Source organism: Ahaetulla prasina, chromosome 2 (assembly GCF_028640845.1).
Source record: "Ahaetulla prasina isolate Xishuangbanna chromosome 2, ASM2864084v1, whole genome shotgun sequence".
Taxonomy (NCBI): Eukaryota; Metazoa; Chordata; class Lepidosauria; order Squamata; family Colubridae; genus Ahaetulla; species Ahaetulla prasina.
The window spans coordinates 76,114,753-76,130,106 of record NC_080540.1 but is presented as its reverse complement, the minus strand read 5'-3'; the positions used below and the strand labels follow the sequence as shown (position 1 = coordinate 76,130,106).

At 40.7% G+C, this 15,354-nt stretch overlaps 2 protein-coding genes across 7 annotated transcripts in view; one reads left to right on the top strand and one right to left on the bottom strand.

Moving 5' to 3' along the window:
- Nucleotides 1-207: 207 nt before the first annotated feature.
- C2H3orf18 (chromosome 2 C3orf18 homolog) lies at nucleotides 208-13,828 on the bottom strand. Its single transcript, XM_058173466.1, has 6 exons — nucleotides 13,715-13,828; nucleotides 10,170-10,334; nucleotides 8,660-9,073; nucleotides 7,056-7,081; nucleotides 6,645-6,774; nucleotides 208-4,377 (listed from the first exon to the last, which is right to left on the bottom strand). The coding sequence occupies exons 3-6, from the start codon at nucleotides 8,891-8,893 to the stop codon at nucleotides 4,306-4,308; spliced, it is 462 nt and encodes a 153-aa protein (XP_058029449.1). The 5' UTR covers nucleotides 8,894-9,073; nucleotides 10,170-10,334; nucleotides 13,715-13,828; the 3' UTR covers nucleotides 208-4,305.
- A 1,240-nt stretch (nucleotides 13,829-15,068) lies between these two features.
- Nucleotides 15,069-15,354, top strand: part of HEMK1 (HemK methyltransferase family member 1) — a 179,874-nt gene continuing 179,588 nt past the window's right edge. For all 6 annotated transcript variants that reach the window (XR_009153962.1, XM_058174005.1, XM_058174006.1 and 3 more), the window contains exon 1: nucleotides 15,069-15,204. The gene's annotated coding sequence lies outside the window, so the exon portion shown is untranslated. The remainder of the gene's footprint in view (nucleotides 15,205-15,354) is intronic.

The window sequence follows — 15,354 nt, the reverse complement described above, 5'->3', positions numbered from 1 at the left end:
CTCCAGCTGTTGGTAATTGACCTTCCTCAGGCTCACAGGCTGTTGGGGAGGGGGAGGGGTCTAGTTGTTCCATTTGCCTGGGCATGGAGCCAGGGCTGGGGGCTGGAGGCACGTCAGGCCCCTCTTCTTGCTCGGCCTGTCTGGGCATGGTGCCAGGGCTGCGGCCTGGAGGCATGCCAGGACATTCCTCAGCGTCCGGAAGGAGATAAGAGGGGCCCGGCTGCGGGGAAAGCGAGCAAGACACAACAGGTGCCCTCTTCCTGAGTGAACATTTGTAGGATCAAGCAAAATGAAGGGGGGGAGGGAGGGAGCCAATAAAATTCTTGATTTCACATAAATATTTTAATAACATCTCAAATACAAGAACATATTGTCACAGTTATCCGAGTACATGTTAGAAAGGGCTATTGCATTAGAATACTGTGGTAGAAGAACCCTGACAAAATCTCTGCATTCCTCTCTTAGTCATCAATGATACAACACAATCAGAGAGGCTGCGCCACAGAGTGAAGTCTGCTGAGCAAAGGGAACAATTCTTTCTCTACTCATATTCATTCATACGAACTTACTGAACCATACAGAAATAATCCTTGGACCAAAAGTGCAGGTTCGTACCAAATACTCAGTAAATTCACCGTTCAGCCTCTGTGATTTAAAGTGTCTGAGAACTGAAGGATTTCCATTAATGGCACTTCATTGAACATCTCACTGCATTTACAAAAACATATTTTTCCAAGTTTTGTTTTGGATTTTTTTTTTTGCATCTTTTGCATTGCTAATGATAGCGATTGAAGAGAGAGACGATGCTGCCACCAAGAAACAGAAGCCAGAAGGAAATAAACCTAATACTATTTAGCAGCAGGAGCATTGCAAAGCACAGTGCACTTTGGCAACCTGGAGCACATCAATTATTTTGAGGCAGAAACGCCCACAATTTCCAGGGAGTTGTATCTCCACCATATCTGACAGCTGTAAGTTTAGAGATGGCTGGCAGGAGAGCCTCTAAAGAATTGGCATAGCTATTGCCCTTTAAAGAAACTGGCCAAAAGTTTCATGTGCAATCAACTAATTGGAATGCAAATGAAAAGGGCACAAAATGGCAGGATCCAGTGCAGATATGCGCGGTGGACCAGCAACTGCACTGTGGTCAGCAGAGCCAAATTACGGCTGCCCAAAATAAGGATTGCTTATACTTTTTTTTTTTTTACCAGAAGCTTCTCTATAATAGTGTTGAGGAACCACAATCTCCTCAGACGTTTAGACTGACATACTCATCAGCCCAAGCCAATGGCCAGGGACAAGGGGAACTGGAATCCACTAATGCCTAGAAGCTCACAATTTCCCCAGGCATTTTCTGCAGAATTGCACAAAGACTGGGTTCTGGCTTATTGATTTGAGTTATGGAAACTGAATTCATATCAATTGAGGATCGTAGATTCATCTGGGTCCTTTGGAATCATTTGAATTTTTTTTAAAAAAAAGAATGAACAGTAGTGAGACAGAAGAAATTGTTTCTTGTATCTGTGCAATTGCTCTTAAAGAATTCATTTTGACTTAAGGAAGGTTTTATCACAACCTTCTTCTTATGCGTCATCACTATCTTTCAAGGGGAGGAGGCCTGGGGGAGAAGAAGGAGCTAACTTGGTTAAGAGGGATAATATTTTTGTGGAGTTAATCACTGTATTAACATAGCCATTCACATGTACGGTATAATAAACTTCTACAGAATTGCTCTGTGGTTGCAGAGAAAATCACTTCTGTCAAAATGCATGCACAGAAGAAAAAAAAAATTAGGTGAAAGGACAGTGATAGCATTGATATATAGAGATACCTGCACCATGTATATCATGCCATTAACGCATTGATGTGACAGCCAAACGTTATGCATGCATCATACAGATCTGGTCTTGTGTGATTTACAGTTTCCCCACCCAATTCAAGGAAGAATTGGATTGAGAAACATTTTTAAAATGTTCCTTTTGAAAAGAGATGGCAGATAGTTTGCTATCTTGAGAACATCGAAAAGAACAGCCAGCAAAACACACAAGAGACACAGAGACATATTGTATCACCGCATGAAATCCCATTTGTACTTAATCTGCACTTTCTTCTGGCTTGATTAACAGCGGACAAATGTACGCATTCTGCCAGGGGGCTGTGGTTGGGTTCCAAAATCTGTTGGAAAGGGTGTGAGTGCCCACAAACACTCTTCTTCGTACTGTTTTTCATTTACCTCTTGTAGCTGGAACCCATTATTGTGGCCTGTTATCCTTACTGATTCTTCACCAGGTGGTTTCTTTTAGCAACTGCCAAAGCAAATGGCTTTATATCACGCATATAACTCCTGCCTGGGCTCTGAACGACAAGACACTCCAAAGCATCTGTGATCCGATTCTTTGCAAGGAGGAGAGGGGGAATGAGCTCCCCCTCTCTCCTTTTCACTGAAACTACAACAGATAAACATGCATAGATATTTAATATTAGTTTTCACAGCAGGAATGGTTAACAGGAGGGGAAGTTGACTTGCTAGATCTGAAATTTTGTATTTTTCTTTGTACACTGAACACGTAATTAGGCTGCAACTGTTCACCCAGCCTTCCAATTTTTCATCAGGAATTATTTTCTCTGCAGTGATTTCTTGTGTGGCCTAGCTTTCTTTTTTTTTTGTTCTCTCTCTCTCTCTCTTTCTTTTTATTGATTTTTTGTAGCCCTTTATTGTAATGGCTCTTTTGTTTGCTTTTCTGGACAAAGCAATAGAAAGACAGGATAGAAAGCCAATGTAAACATAAATGTAAGAGGCAGCTTCAGAAACAGGCAGAGTCGCCATCATGCCACAAAGCAAAATATAACACAGAGGCTGGCTGCTCTTGCAGATTCCTGAGGATCTATGCCATCACTGGAGTTTAGATAAATGTAAATAAAACTTGTTCCCAACTGTTTTCGCTAATCCATTAAAAAAATGCAAAGCTTTTTTTTTTTAACAAGGGCCTTTGGTTAGCACAGGCCTCTTGGCAGCTGTGCAATTATCGTTTGCTAGCCTTTCTTCCATGGACCCAATTCCCAACTCCCCCTGCCTCCCATTTCCAAACTGGAACAAAACAAAATCCAAATTCTGTGCCCAAATCTCATGTAAATGGTACGCTGCCCAGAGTCTCTTGTTGAGCTGGGCAGCTACTGAACTCAAATAAATAAATTAAATTAATAAATATTCATTTTTAGTGACGGAAAGAAAATAAATTAGTTTAATAAATAAGTAACTCAGCATTCTACCCAGCTGCAAATGGGATAAGCAAAATGGTCTTAACCATAGGGCTGGTATCCCAATTTATCTAATAAATAAGCTAGGTAGGCAGATGCATTTTTCCTTTAAATTGTAAAATAAGTGTGTAATCTCCATTTAGAATTTGTCAAGGTTAAAAAATGTTGAGACTTTCCCATGGATTTCAAATGAGTTATTAGCCCATTCAATATGGAGATGCAGGGATTTCTGATTATTTAATATATGCAAGAACATGCATATATAACACTATTTTTCCAAATACAATTTCATTTCATTTTTCTTTTCTTTTTGTCTTTTTTTTTTCATTTCATTTCAGCCAATGCTGACTGGAGTGAATCATCTCAGGATTTACAAGTTAGTTTCATTGCTCTTATTTCTAAGATTCTTCCCCTATAATAAGAATTAGTGTTAGAAGAGGTGATAAACTTGTGAGGTTTATCTGCCTCCGTAAGACACAGAGGTTACTATTAGCAGTGCCTTTATTCCAGGTTATCCTTCCTCAAAGAACCAGCTAGTAGAACACCTTACATTGTAGAAATCTAATGGAAAGACAACAGCTAACTCATGTGATTATACTGAAGGGCAGCTTTTACTGCACCAGAGAACATGAGATGGGATGACACTGCTATATGTTGACAACTTCATACATTCCAGGTTCCTAGGAGTTAAACCAACAGGATCATATTTTGAGTCTACTGCATAGTATGGCCTAGCTGAATCTGCAGTCTCAAACTCTAGACACCTTTGTCAATATCTCAGGGAAGGAAGGCCTTAGGAATTGATGCTATTATTTCCAAAGCCTGTTACTATATTCATTCCAATCATTGTATCTATAAATAACCTCTCATCTTCTATCATACATTACTTGGTACCTGCAACATTGCCAATCAATCTGCAGCATGGGGCAGTTTCTTGGCAACAGGAGCACTGGCAGTCTTGGTTCTTGGCCTCTTTCCCCCAGCGAGAATTGATAATAACTACCCACAGTAGCTTGCTAACTGGCTGGTGTCATCTTCCTGTATTCTTCATGCACTGATGGCATTCGCAACATCTGTGAACACAAGACGACTGGGTCTCTGGAGAACACCTTGGTTTGCCTACAAGAGCAAAAAAAAAAAATGGAGAGGGAGAGAGAAACAGATTTTCACACGATTCTCCCAAGATTGCAAAGTATTGCACATTAATAAACATACCACTACTGGATTGAAAGAAATAAAACATGGGAATAAAAGTCCTGTTGACAAAAGTATATGATATATTTTTATAAACATGAATTTTAGCATTACGTAAGTACAGATATTTCTCAAATTATGACCACTTGTTCAATTACAATGACTCTTCAATTACAGCAATGCTAAATGAGGATTTACATAGGTCTGCTCTGCAGTACCTGCCCACAGTACTCACCCATCCACCCACCTGCATTCCGTAGCACCTTCCCAAGCCAACCACCCACCCAACTACCCACATTCTATCTCTTCCCTGCAACATCCACCTGTCCTATTCACCCACCCATTTGTTAACTCTCACCTGCTGGCCTGCTTTTCTGGGATTGCTGCTTCTTCCCACATTGTGGTCATGTGAGGTCCTTGCTTAATGATCCTCATAGTCCTGGGATTATGATGGCAACCGGGATTGCAAGGATTGTCATCGCCAAACAATGTGGTCATGTGATGTCACGCTTTACAACCACATCACTTAGATAGTATCCCAATAATTATATATTATAATCAACAATTGTCTATTTCCTAATGAGGTGCAGCTCTGTTCTCTTATCTCCATTCTTCTTTTAGAAAACCAATAGGAACAGGACTCAATCCCTTTATATCACAACAGCATTTCACATGAAATAACAGGGAGCAGATGTTTTTCACTCCAAGGCTACTCAAGGCAACCTTTTGTTCCAAAGTGTAGTCCTCCGATATTTGCTCTTTGGGACCACTGAGGAATCTATGGCCCTCCAGATATTGCAGACCTTCAACTCTTAGCATCTCATAGCTTGATCACACCAGAGAGGTCTCCTGGAAGTTTGAGTTCAGCAACATCTGGATGTTCTTCATACATGTTCTGATGGAAATTAACTGACCTTCTGTCTTTCTGTTACTGCCTTCCCATTTCTGTCAGAATTAGGCAGTAAACCCAAATCTTCCCAGGATATCCACCCTTGAAATTATAATTGTTGTGTGTAATGAGTAGGACATTTCCACATTTCTTCTGCCCTCAGGAAAATAGATCTACTGAATGAAAGAAGTTCCTTGAAACACAAACATTTCAAGGTTTGTAGGTGTGAGATCAATTATTCAGATTATATTACTATATTCGTATTTTAATTTAGAAAAAGAACCTAATTCTAAAACTGGCAGTATGAGAATAGCTATAGCTTCAAGTCCAGGAGAGAGAATCTCACCATCATCTAGCCTACAAGCATCCTCTCAAACTAGTCTTCCAGGTGTATAGTTTTTCAAGTCTCATAATTTCAGCCTGCTGGGAATGGCTCAGTGCTCATACCAGCAGAGATTTATGAAAGCTGAAATTCAATATATCTGGTAACACAATACTGCAACATTTTTTTCAGGCTGAAGGCCATGCTTGTTCTTTAAATAGTTCATCAGGGGCTGAATTTGAAAAGTGAATGAAAGGAAGGGTCAGGAAAAAAAACCACTAGAATCTAATTTGATTTGTATTTGAACAATTACAATCAAATATCTGGCTACTCTCCAGTCACGTGTTTACTAATTGTCTCTTTCTATCATATTACAAATTACAATTCCGTCATAAATAAAACCTTAATAAGACCACACCTGGAATGCAGCATCCAGTTTTGGTCATCCAAAAAGATGGAAAAAGAGCAACGAGGATGATTAAAATCCTGAAGACTAAAACATATGAAGAACAGATGCAGCATGCAGAATGTCTAGTCTAGAGAAAAGAAGGACTAGGAGTGACATGATAGCAGTATTCCAGTATTTGAGGGACTGCCACAAACAGGGGTCAACTTATTTTTCAAAGTACCAGAAGGCAGAACAAGAAACAATGAATGGAAACTAATCAAGGATAGAAGCAACCTGGAATTAAGGAGAAACTTTCTAACAGTGAAAACAATTAACTAGTGGAACAGATTGCTTTTAGAAGTTGCTGGTGCTTCATCATTGGAGGTTTTTAAGAAGAAACTAGACAGTCACTTGTCTCAAATTGTATAGGGTCTCCTGCTTGAGCAGGGGGCTGGACTAGAAGACCTCCAAGGTCCCTTCCAGCTCTATTCCAGTTGATTTTGGCAGTCTTTGGGGTCACACATAAATCTCCAGATTTGAGAGTAGGAGAAATTGTCTTAGAGGTTTCATTGATGGGGAGAAAAATGTATTACCTTGCTTTGGGCAGCCTGAACAGAAGCGGCGTCTCTGCCATGCTCCAGCAGTTCTTGCTCTAGCTCATCTTGTTCTTCTGCAGGATCAAAATTGTACATGGGCATGAGCTGATGTCGTAACTTTTCCAGTCTACTCAGAAAAGAGAGAGAGAGAGTTCCACTCTATGAAGCGTCAAACCAAGGGAAAATTTAAACTTTCCAGGTTTTACTCAGTAACTATTTAGAAACCAGATCTCCTGAGCAAAGACCCTACATCATATGCATAGATCAATGCATTGTTCCTTTTAAAACTGGGAAGAGAAAAACAGTCTCTGCTGTTTCAAATGTGAAGATTTTGGAGGGAGCTTTCTGCAAAACAAACACTAGCAAGAGATAAAGAAACTGCTTAACTCATATGTACAGAATACTTACCGTTTCCTCTTCCGAATATACAAAACCTAGGGGGGGGAAATTAGAAAAACATTAGTGTCGTAAGCAGTTTTTCAGGGGGATCCTTTGCATTGAATAGTTGTAATGTGTACTTGAAAAGAGAAAAGTTGTGTAGTTGTTAAGGGGTTAGACCAGCTTTGGATCTCACATGCCTTTCAGGGGTGAAATTCAGCCGGTTCTATCCGGCTCTGTCGAACAGGTAGCGGCAGCAGCGGGAGGCTCCGCCCCCTGAGCGGACATCATGACGTTGCTTTTTTGCAATGATTTTAAGCCTCTGTGCATGCGCAGAAGGATTTGCATGCACATTTGTGAACCGGTAGGGAAGGTAAGTGAATTTCATCCCGATGCCCTTAGCCATGGCAGCTCACGGGGTGACTTTGAGTCAATCATTGTCTCTCAGCACAATGCACCTCAGAAGGTTGTTGTGGGGGAAAAGTAAGAGGAAGGACTATGTATGTTGCTTTTTGCTCTTGAACAGAAAGAAAGACTATAAAAGTAATAAATACATGTGCATAAATTTATGAAGCAAGCAATAAGAGCTGGGAAAACATATGAATTGATATATTAGATTTATATCAGCCTTCCTGTACTACAGCAATTTTGTAAAGTAGGATGATCTGAGAAAGAATGATTGGCCAAAGTCACCCAGTAGGTTTCTTTGGTGGACAAGGGACTAGAACTTGGGTCTTACCCACATTTAATACATCTGGCTCGCTTTAATGCAATTAATTTGGGGTGTAATCACATATGGTGGACTTGCATACTGGGAAGAATCTTAGCATAAGTATATTCTACTGAACAGCTAAAATCATTTAACATAATTTTACTGCCTTTCCGATTAGCCTTTCTCACAACAGTTACAAGATAAAATTATAACAATCTAAAACAACTGATGAAAACACCTGTACTGAATCACTGGCCCCTACAAATTAAGACTGTAAAATAAATGAAACCAGAGGGACACAATCCAGCATAACCTTTCTTAAAATGGAGCCACTGCAAGAAAGCCTCTGCCTCTTTTCACAGATTTTATTGACAAGAATGTGAGCAGGGACTACCTAGTCAATCCTGAGTAGGAGAATACAAATGAAAGCAAGTCTTTAAATGATCTATACATCTGTTTAGGCTATATCTGTTTATCTAAATCAGGGGTCCCCAACCCATGAGCCCCAGCCCACTACTGGGCCATGAGCCGTTCGGAATCGGGCTGCAGAAGCGGCAGATGAACGTGAGCAGGCACGCGTGCACCCCCACTTGCATAAGCGGTGGACAAGTGTGTGCACACATGCTCCATTTGTGTGAGCAGCATCCATGCCCGCTGCTTCCTCCGTGTGCTCGTTTGCCAGCCGCTAATGTGGAACCACCCCCTCTCCTCCCCCTGCCAGTCTACAAAACTAGAAAGCTTGGGGAACTGATCTAAAGCAGGTATTAGTTTAACAGTTGTTGCAAAGGGACTACAATTCTTTATTAAAGAAAGGACCGGATTCATTCTACAAGAATTTTTTTGCAGCCTTAAAGTCAAGAGGTTAAGCTCAATTAGCATAAAATTTGGTAGTTACATTCCCAAACATAGTTCCAAGTCTTACCACTGCTACCGCCAACCCGATAACAGTAATGATGCCAAAGGACAACAGCATGGTCTCCATGACTGGGCCATTGCTGACCACATCTGGAATTTTGGTGCTGATAAAGCTGCTGGGTTCAGGTGTCATCGCAACAGTTTCTGATCCAGTCTCATCAACAGTTGTCCCATGGTCTGTCTCAGGCCTGGTAGTGCCACTGAGGTACAGATTGCTTACAGTGGGTGTTCTGTAATTCATCTTGAACCAGAGTGTTTTATTTCTTTTTTGTGTTTGTTTGAATGATGGTTTCAACCACAATGTTGTTCTTTTCCAGTTATGAACTCATCATTTCTCTTCTTCTGTCAAGGTGGGAAAGGGTTTTTTTCCGCTTATTACTTTTAATGGCTCTTTTGAAATGAAGTTCTTGTTGACTAATGCCTAAGCATAGAAAGAGAGATAGAAAAGGGATAATTTGCTTCTGAAATTATCTTGCACTGAACAGTAAACATTTCTGTATCTACACCACAGATGCAAAGAGAATACTTTTTGCCTAAAGTCAAACATATTTACGCATGACCAAGATGAAAAGTCAGCTGGGGACTTCCTAGTTCATAACCTCAACACTGACAATACAATTTCATTCGTCTGTTCAAAAGTCCTGCTGCATTGATCTTTTCCATCCGCTTTTGCTGGACTAATGGAAGCTCTCCTCTTTCTAAATAAATTATATTTGAGGGTCCAATTTAACGCCAGCATTTGCACTAAGATTACAAAGTCATGATCCTGTGCTTAACCAATAAATACAGAATAGAATACAGAATAACAGAGATGGAAGTGACCTTGGAGGTCTTCTAGTCCAACCCCCTTGCTTAGGCAGGAAACCCTATACCATTTCAGACAGATGTTTGTCCAATCTCTTCTTAAAAACTTCCAGTGTTGGAGCATTCACAGCTTCTGGAAGCAAGTTGTTCGACTGATTAATTGTTCTAACTGTCGGGAAATTTCTTCTTAGTTCTAGGTTGCTTGTCTCCTTGATTAGTTTCCATCCATTGCTTCTTTTCCTGCCTTCAAGCACTTTGGAGAATAAGTTGACTCCCTCTTCTTTCTAGAAACCCCTAGATATTGGAACACTGCTATGACATTTCCATGTTCCTACTTTATTATTAATTATATTTATATCTCGTTCAGGGGATGCTGTGACTCAGTGGCTAAGACGCTGAGCTTGTCGATCGAAAGGTCGGCAGGTCAGCAGTTCGAATCCCAAGTGCCGCATAATGGGGTGAGCTCCCGTTTCTTGTCCCAGCTTCTGCCAACCTAGCAGTTCAAAAGCATGTAAAAAATGCAAGTAGAAAAATAGGGACCACCTTTGGTGGGAAGGTAACAGTGTTCCGTGCGCCTTTGGCATTGAGTCATGCCGGCCACATGACCATGGAGACGTCTTTGGACATGCTGGCTCTTCGGCTTTGAAACAGAGATGAGCACCGACCCCTAGAGTCGGGAACGACTAGCACATATGTGCAAGGGAAACTTTTACCTTTACTTATATCTCGTTCTTCCTCCAAGATGTTTAAGGGAACATAGCATCCTCACTCCTGAATTTTAATTTGACCACTCAGTGAAGCAAAAAGAAAGAAAACTGCTCAAAGGTCTGTTGGGATTGTTGACGAGTGGGGATTCCAAGTTTCAAATGATCAAAGGGCTAAGAAACAGAGAAGAGATGGTAAAGAAATAAAGAGATATATTATTGATATAGGTCTTTTCTTCCGTAACCGTGAACACATCAATTTTTAGGAATACTATACAGACTGAAAATATCTTGGAGGGACAGGAGGCAGAACGGGAACTAGACAATAGATAGGCAACACGTAAGAGGCAGAGGAGCCCACAAAATGAATGAGAAACTGGTAACTTCTCAGAAGGGATTCTTCCTAGTTTCTTGGATGGTAAAAGCAAAGGGGGGGGAGATGTATTTTCAAAATTGCAAGATTCTACTACTGTACCTTATAATAAAGGTAATGTTAGTACTCAGGGTTGGTGCTTTTTGTCTGGCATAAGGGTTGACATATGCTGTGTATTTCTTTGGGTTAGAGTTAAATGAAGCTCTGAAGACTTTTACTATTTCCATTATGTCCTATCAGTGCATTTGCAATTACTCAAACCAAGCCAATCACTCACCAAGGAAGATATTTAACCTGTTAGGATTATCTGTATTTATAAGGGTGCTAGAGTTTACAGGATATGACTGGGTAACTGCAAAAGTATCATCTGTGTAGGTTGGAGTGTAATTAGAGTCAGGGAAAACTAAACAAAGGACATGTAACTGGATTAATTAATTAATTTATTACATTATTCTATTGCTCTATTACAGATTCTGTTTCCTATTTGTTGTATTTTTAATAGATTTTAATTTTATTTTTATCTATTAATGCTATCAATATAGACAAGAATAATAAGCCAGAAAGTCCAAATGACCACTTAGACACCATCCGCTGCAAGTTTTTTTCCTTGGCAAATTTAAATGCCATTTTATTGTCAAGGTGATTAACCGGGTGTATCTATATGGTTTAAAATGCTCAATGTATTTTTCATGTAAATATATTTTTTAAAATAAGAAAAAGGTACTCATGCAAAGGAGGGGTTTTAAGGATCAAGACAGCAAAAGCAAGCTGAACAACGTAACATGGTGAGCGTGTTTCTTATCTACACAATGCAAAGCTACTTTCTTTGACTTGCTCTGCGAGGATCACCTGAAAAGCAGTTATAAAACACAGGATGATGAGAAAGATGCAGTAAGAAGAAAGTAAGTGTTACTGATGCACTTTGTAATTTGATATGTGGCTATCTGAAAAGGCTGTCCTTACAGTTCTACAGTTTGACTGATTATTTATTTATTCAATTTCTATAACCACCTATCCCAGTCAATGACTCTGGGCAGCTTACAATTATGTGCCAGCAAGTCATTTTCTGGGATGATCTTTCCCCAACCAATGTGTACCCCTTGTTATCATAATCAAGTATATCCACCTTCATATTGGCATCCTTTTTTTTTCTTACCTTTCACTTTTTCCAGCTTTATAGACTTCTCAAGAAAACTAGGTTTTCACATATTGTGTCTGAAATAGGATAATATATATGACTTTGGTCATTTGAGCCTTAAGCAAGAATTCCAGGTTGATTTATCCAATTGATCCATTTGTGGGTTTTTTTCTTGGTTGTCTATCGTATTCTCAAGAGTTCTCTCCAAACACCAAAGTTCAAAAACATTAACCCTATCCTTATTTTTCAAAGTCTAACATCCATAGACTCACAGGGAAAACCACTGCCTGTATAATTCTAATCTTTGTGGGGATAAACACATCACATTTGAATATCCAGTCTGTTTCACATTTTCTTTCTGGACTATGGTTTCCTATCCTGTGTATTAATTTCTCATGAGGACAATGAAATGTTCTGGATTTCCCATTTTCCAAAATCAGTTTGACGTGATTGACACAACTGAGGGACTTTCTAGGAAGCTCATGCTACCTTCTCTTTTGTATTTTTTGTGCATCAAGAATAAGTTTCTTGTTTTTCAGCCTTTTCTAAAACCAACTTGAGAATCTAGAATTTTCCTTTCCATATAAGATTCTAATGTTTACTGAATGATCTAAGCATAATTTTGCCAGCATGTGATGAAATTGTGGGTGATATTGTAGCCTTGGTTACATTTAATATTTATTTCTTCATATTTATTATCTAAACATTTTCACTCCCATGTTGTCACGGCAGCTGTTAACCATGCTGACATATTCACTTTCAACCATGATCGCAACATCTCTTCCCACAAAAGTCAGTCCTAGTTCAAACCATCCACTGTACAGGTATGGTTAGAGTGTCTTAGCCATCCACAAAACTAACTCAACTTAGGCACTTTAATCCTAAAAAAGCAGTAAACTGTCAAACAAAAGGCAATTTGGGCAATTTGTCTGAACTAGTTTTTCCCAACATGCAATCCCTCTGTGGCTCAAACATGCCAAAAACTGATCGTGACCAAGTTTATATCTTACTTTCTCTTGCTAGTCAGATTTGCTGCAGGCAGGCTGGGTAAGAGTAATTAAAAAGAACAGTCCAGTCTAATTCCTAAAGTATTGCTGAACATCAGGACCCTTTGGCTGCTTAGTCAGGCCCCGTTCAGACTTTCCACCCAAGGAAAAAATTATTGTAATTGCCTGCAGGGAAGTCTGACCTGAAGTAAATCTAGCATCTCTCTTCTTTCCCAGGGCTATGATTTGACAGGGCAGGAGGAAAAAAAAGAAACTTGGAGTAGACAGCTGGGGGGTGGAGGAAACAGCCCCAGAGCAGAATGCAGGGGATTGATTTATTGCTGGAGATGACAGATGCTCCTGCTCCCTATGGCCTGCTCTGTTCCCATCCATGCCCTCAATTCCTTGCTGGGTATACCTTGCCTATCACCAGCTCAGCCCGGGACATCAGCACCTACTGAGATCATTTATTTTATTTTATTTTTTAATTTATTTATTTTGTCGAGAACATACTAGATAATATATATAAGTATAAGCATGAATTGAATACATAAAATGAATGCAATTAAAGGGAACATTAGGACAGGGACGGTAGGCACACTGGTGCTCTTATGCATGCCCTTATATCATGCCTTATATTATATCTTATATCATGCCTAGGCGAAGAGGAATTAAAGCCCTGCTCTTATCCCAGGGGTACATCTAAGCTTGAGAAAATACCCCCAGGGCCAAGATCGCTGCCACAAGGGGAAGAGAGTAACCCTTCTACCCAACCCTCGGGTTAATCCCTTCGTTGTTTTTGGAGGCTTCGGAAAGAGAGAGCCTGCCTGAGACTCGCGTCCTGCCTATAACTTAAGGAGTGACACCGACTATTAGGTCAAGCGAGGAGGATGGATTGTGCGGATGCGTTTCCCGGGGAGTGGAAGACTCTGGCCCGGCCCTCTTTCACTAAAGCAGGCTTTCAATGGCCGTCCGAAGGGACAGCAGTAATCGGCTTGTTTTGCTGGAGGCTGGGCTGCCTGCGGGGGCTCTACCGCTTTGCTGCAATTCGGATTACCTGCATCGGAGAGGAATGAATAGCTGCCGGGGTGCTGGCACGGCCTGACGTGCCATTGTCAAGATGCTACAAGCAGCCTCACCCCGTTTCTGCCGCTGCCCCTCTTAATCTCCTGCTTTGATCTCTCCTTTCCCTGGGATTGGCTAACACAGGACGGCGCTTTGGTTAAGGATTGGGCCGGTTGGTACGTCACTCAGAAAGAGGAGGATGGCCGCTTGCAAGCGCCCAACTCCGGGAATGCAAAGTGAGATTTAGGTGGTCCAGGCTGGCTCTCAGCCGAAGCAGCGTCGCGCGTTCGGCCAGGGGAAAAGTGGTACCTTGGGAGGTGCACGGCCTTATTAGGGATGATGGTGGGTCACTTTCCCGAGGGTTCCCTTCCTGCGTCTCCTTTGTTGGAATGAATGAACCCACCATCCTGCACGGAAAGGCGATGGTTTTTACTACCTTTTGGAAATCGGGCATCTACATTTATGTTCAAGGTGTGGGATATAGATGTACTTAAAAAAATCGCTCGTGTAACGGACATGGGAAAAGCATTTCCGCTCCCTTCCACCACCACCCCGCCCCTCTCACTCCTCCAATTTTGAAACCGGCAAATACTTCATAAAGAAATCACTACTTCGATGAAGTTTCCGTTCGGCACTATAATGAAAAGGGTTTAACACAAGGTAATCCTAGTCCACGGGTAAGACTAAACAGGGTTTAAAACATGATCTCTGATCAAGCCATGGATTGAGTCTACTATGCATATTTCCAAGCCATGATTTATGTTTTGCTAAATAAGACGCTGAATCATATTTAGCTATAGCGTGCTTATTAACAACGATTTACCTGGGGGAGGGGGGGTTAGTTTGCTCTGAACCCAGCCAAACAAATTAAATAATTTAGGGTGTGATAAACAAATATATGACTTCGAATAACTTCATTGTACACTTTAAGGTATACATTAAAATGATATTTCGTGCATAAGCGCACCAGCGTGCCTACCTACAGCGTGCCTAATGTTTTCTTTTATTCATACCCTTTACGTGTGTTTATAATGATGTTTACACTTGTGTCTGTCATAAAATAGATGCTTGACGAACATAGATAAATAAAATAAACAAATAAACAAATAAATAATAAAATAAAATAAAATAAGTGATAGGGCCACTTGGGTATTGTATTTCTGCCAAGAAAATCACCGATGAAGCCTACAAGACTCAAACTCGATTCAAAGGTGGCATCAGTTTTTCGTAATCCTTGAATTTATTATTAGAAGAATTACCTCCGGTTTCCACGCGGCGTCTCCCTTGTCTCGTTCAACGCGCTCCGAAAAAAAGGACAAGGGCGTTTTGGAAGGTGGAGCTTTGGCTCCCTAGGAACCTCGCTTCAATGGCGCTGTTAACAGCCGAGCTGAAGCATTTGTCGCTCGCACCGGAAGAGTTGTTTCCTCTCGAGCATCTGATCTCCACCATCCGACGAAGACTTGCAGTTTTCCCTTTTTACAGGTAAAAGCTGAAAGTCTCTGTCGTGCCCATCCTCGTATCTCAAAGAAAACGCATATGGAGTCCCCACCCCCACCGCTTTCGTTCCGCATGAAGTCATTTAAAAAAAAAAAATCACATTAGAAAGGCGTCTCTATTTGATTTCGTATACGT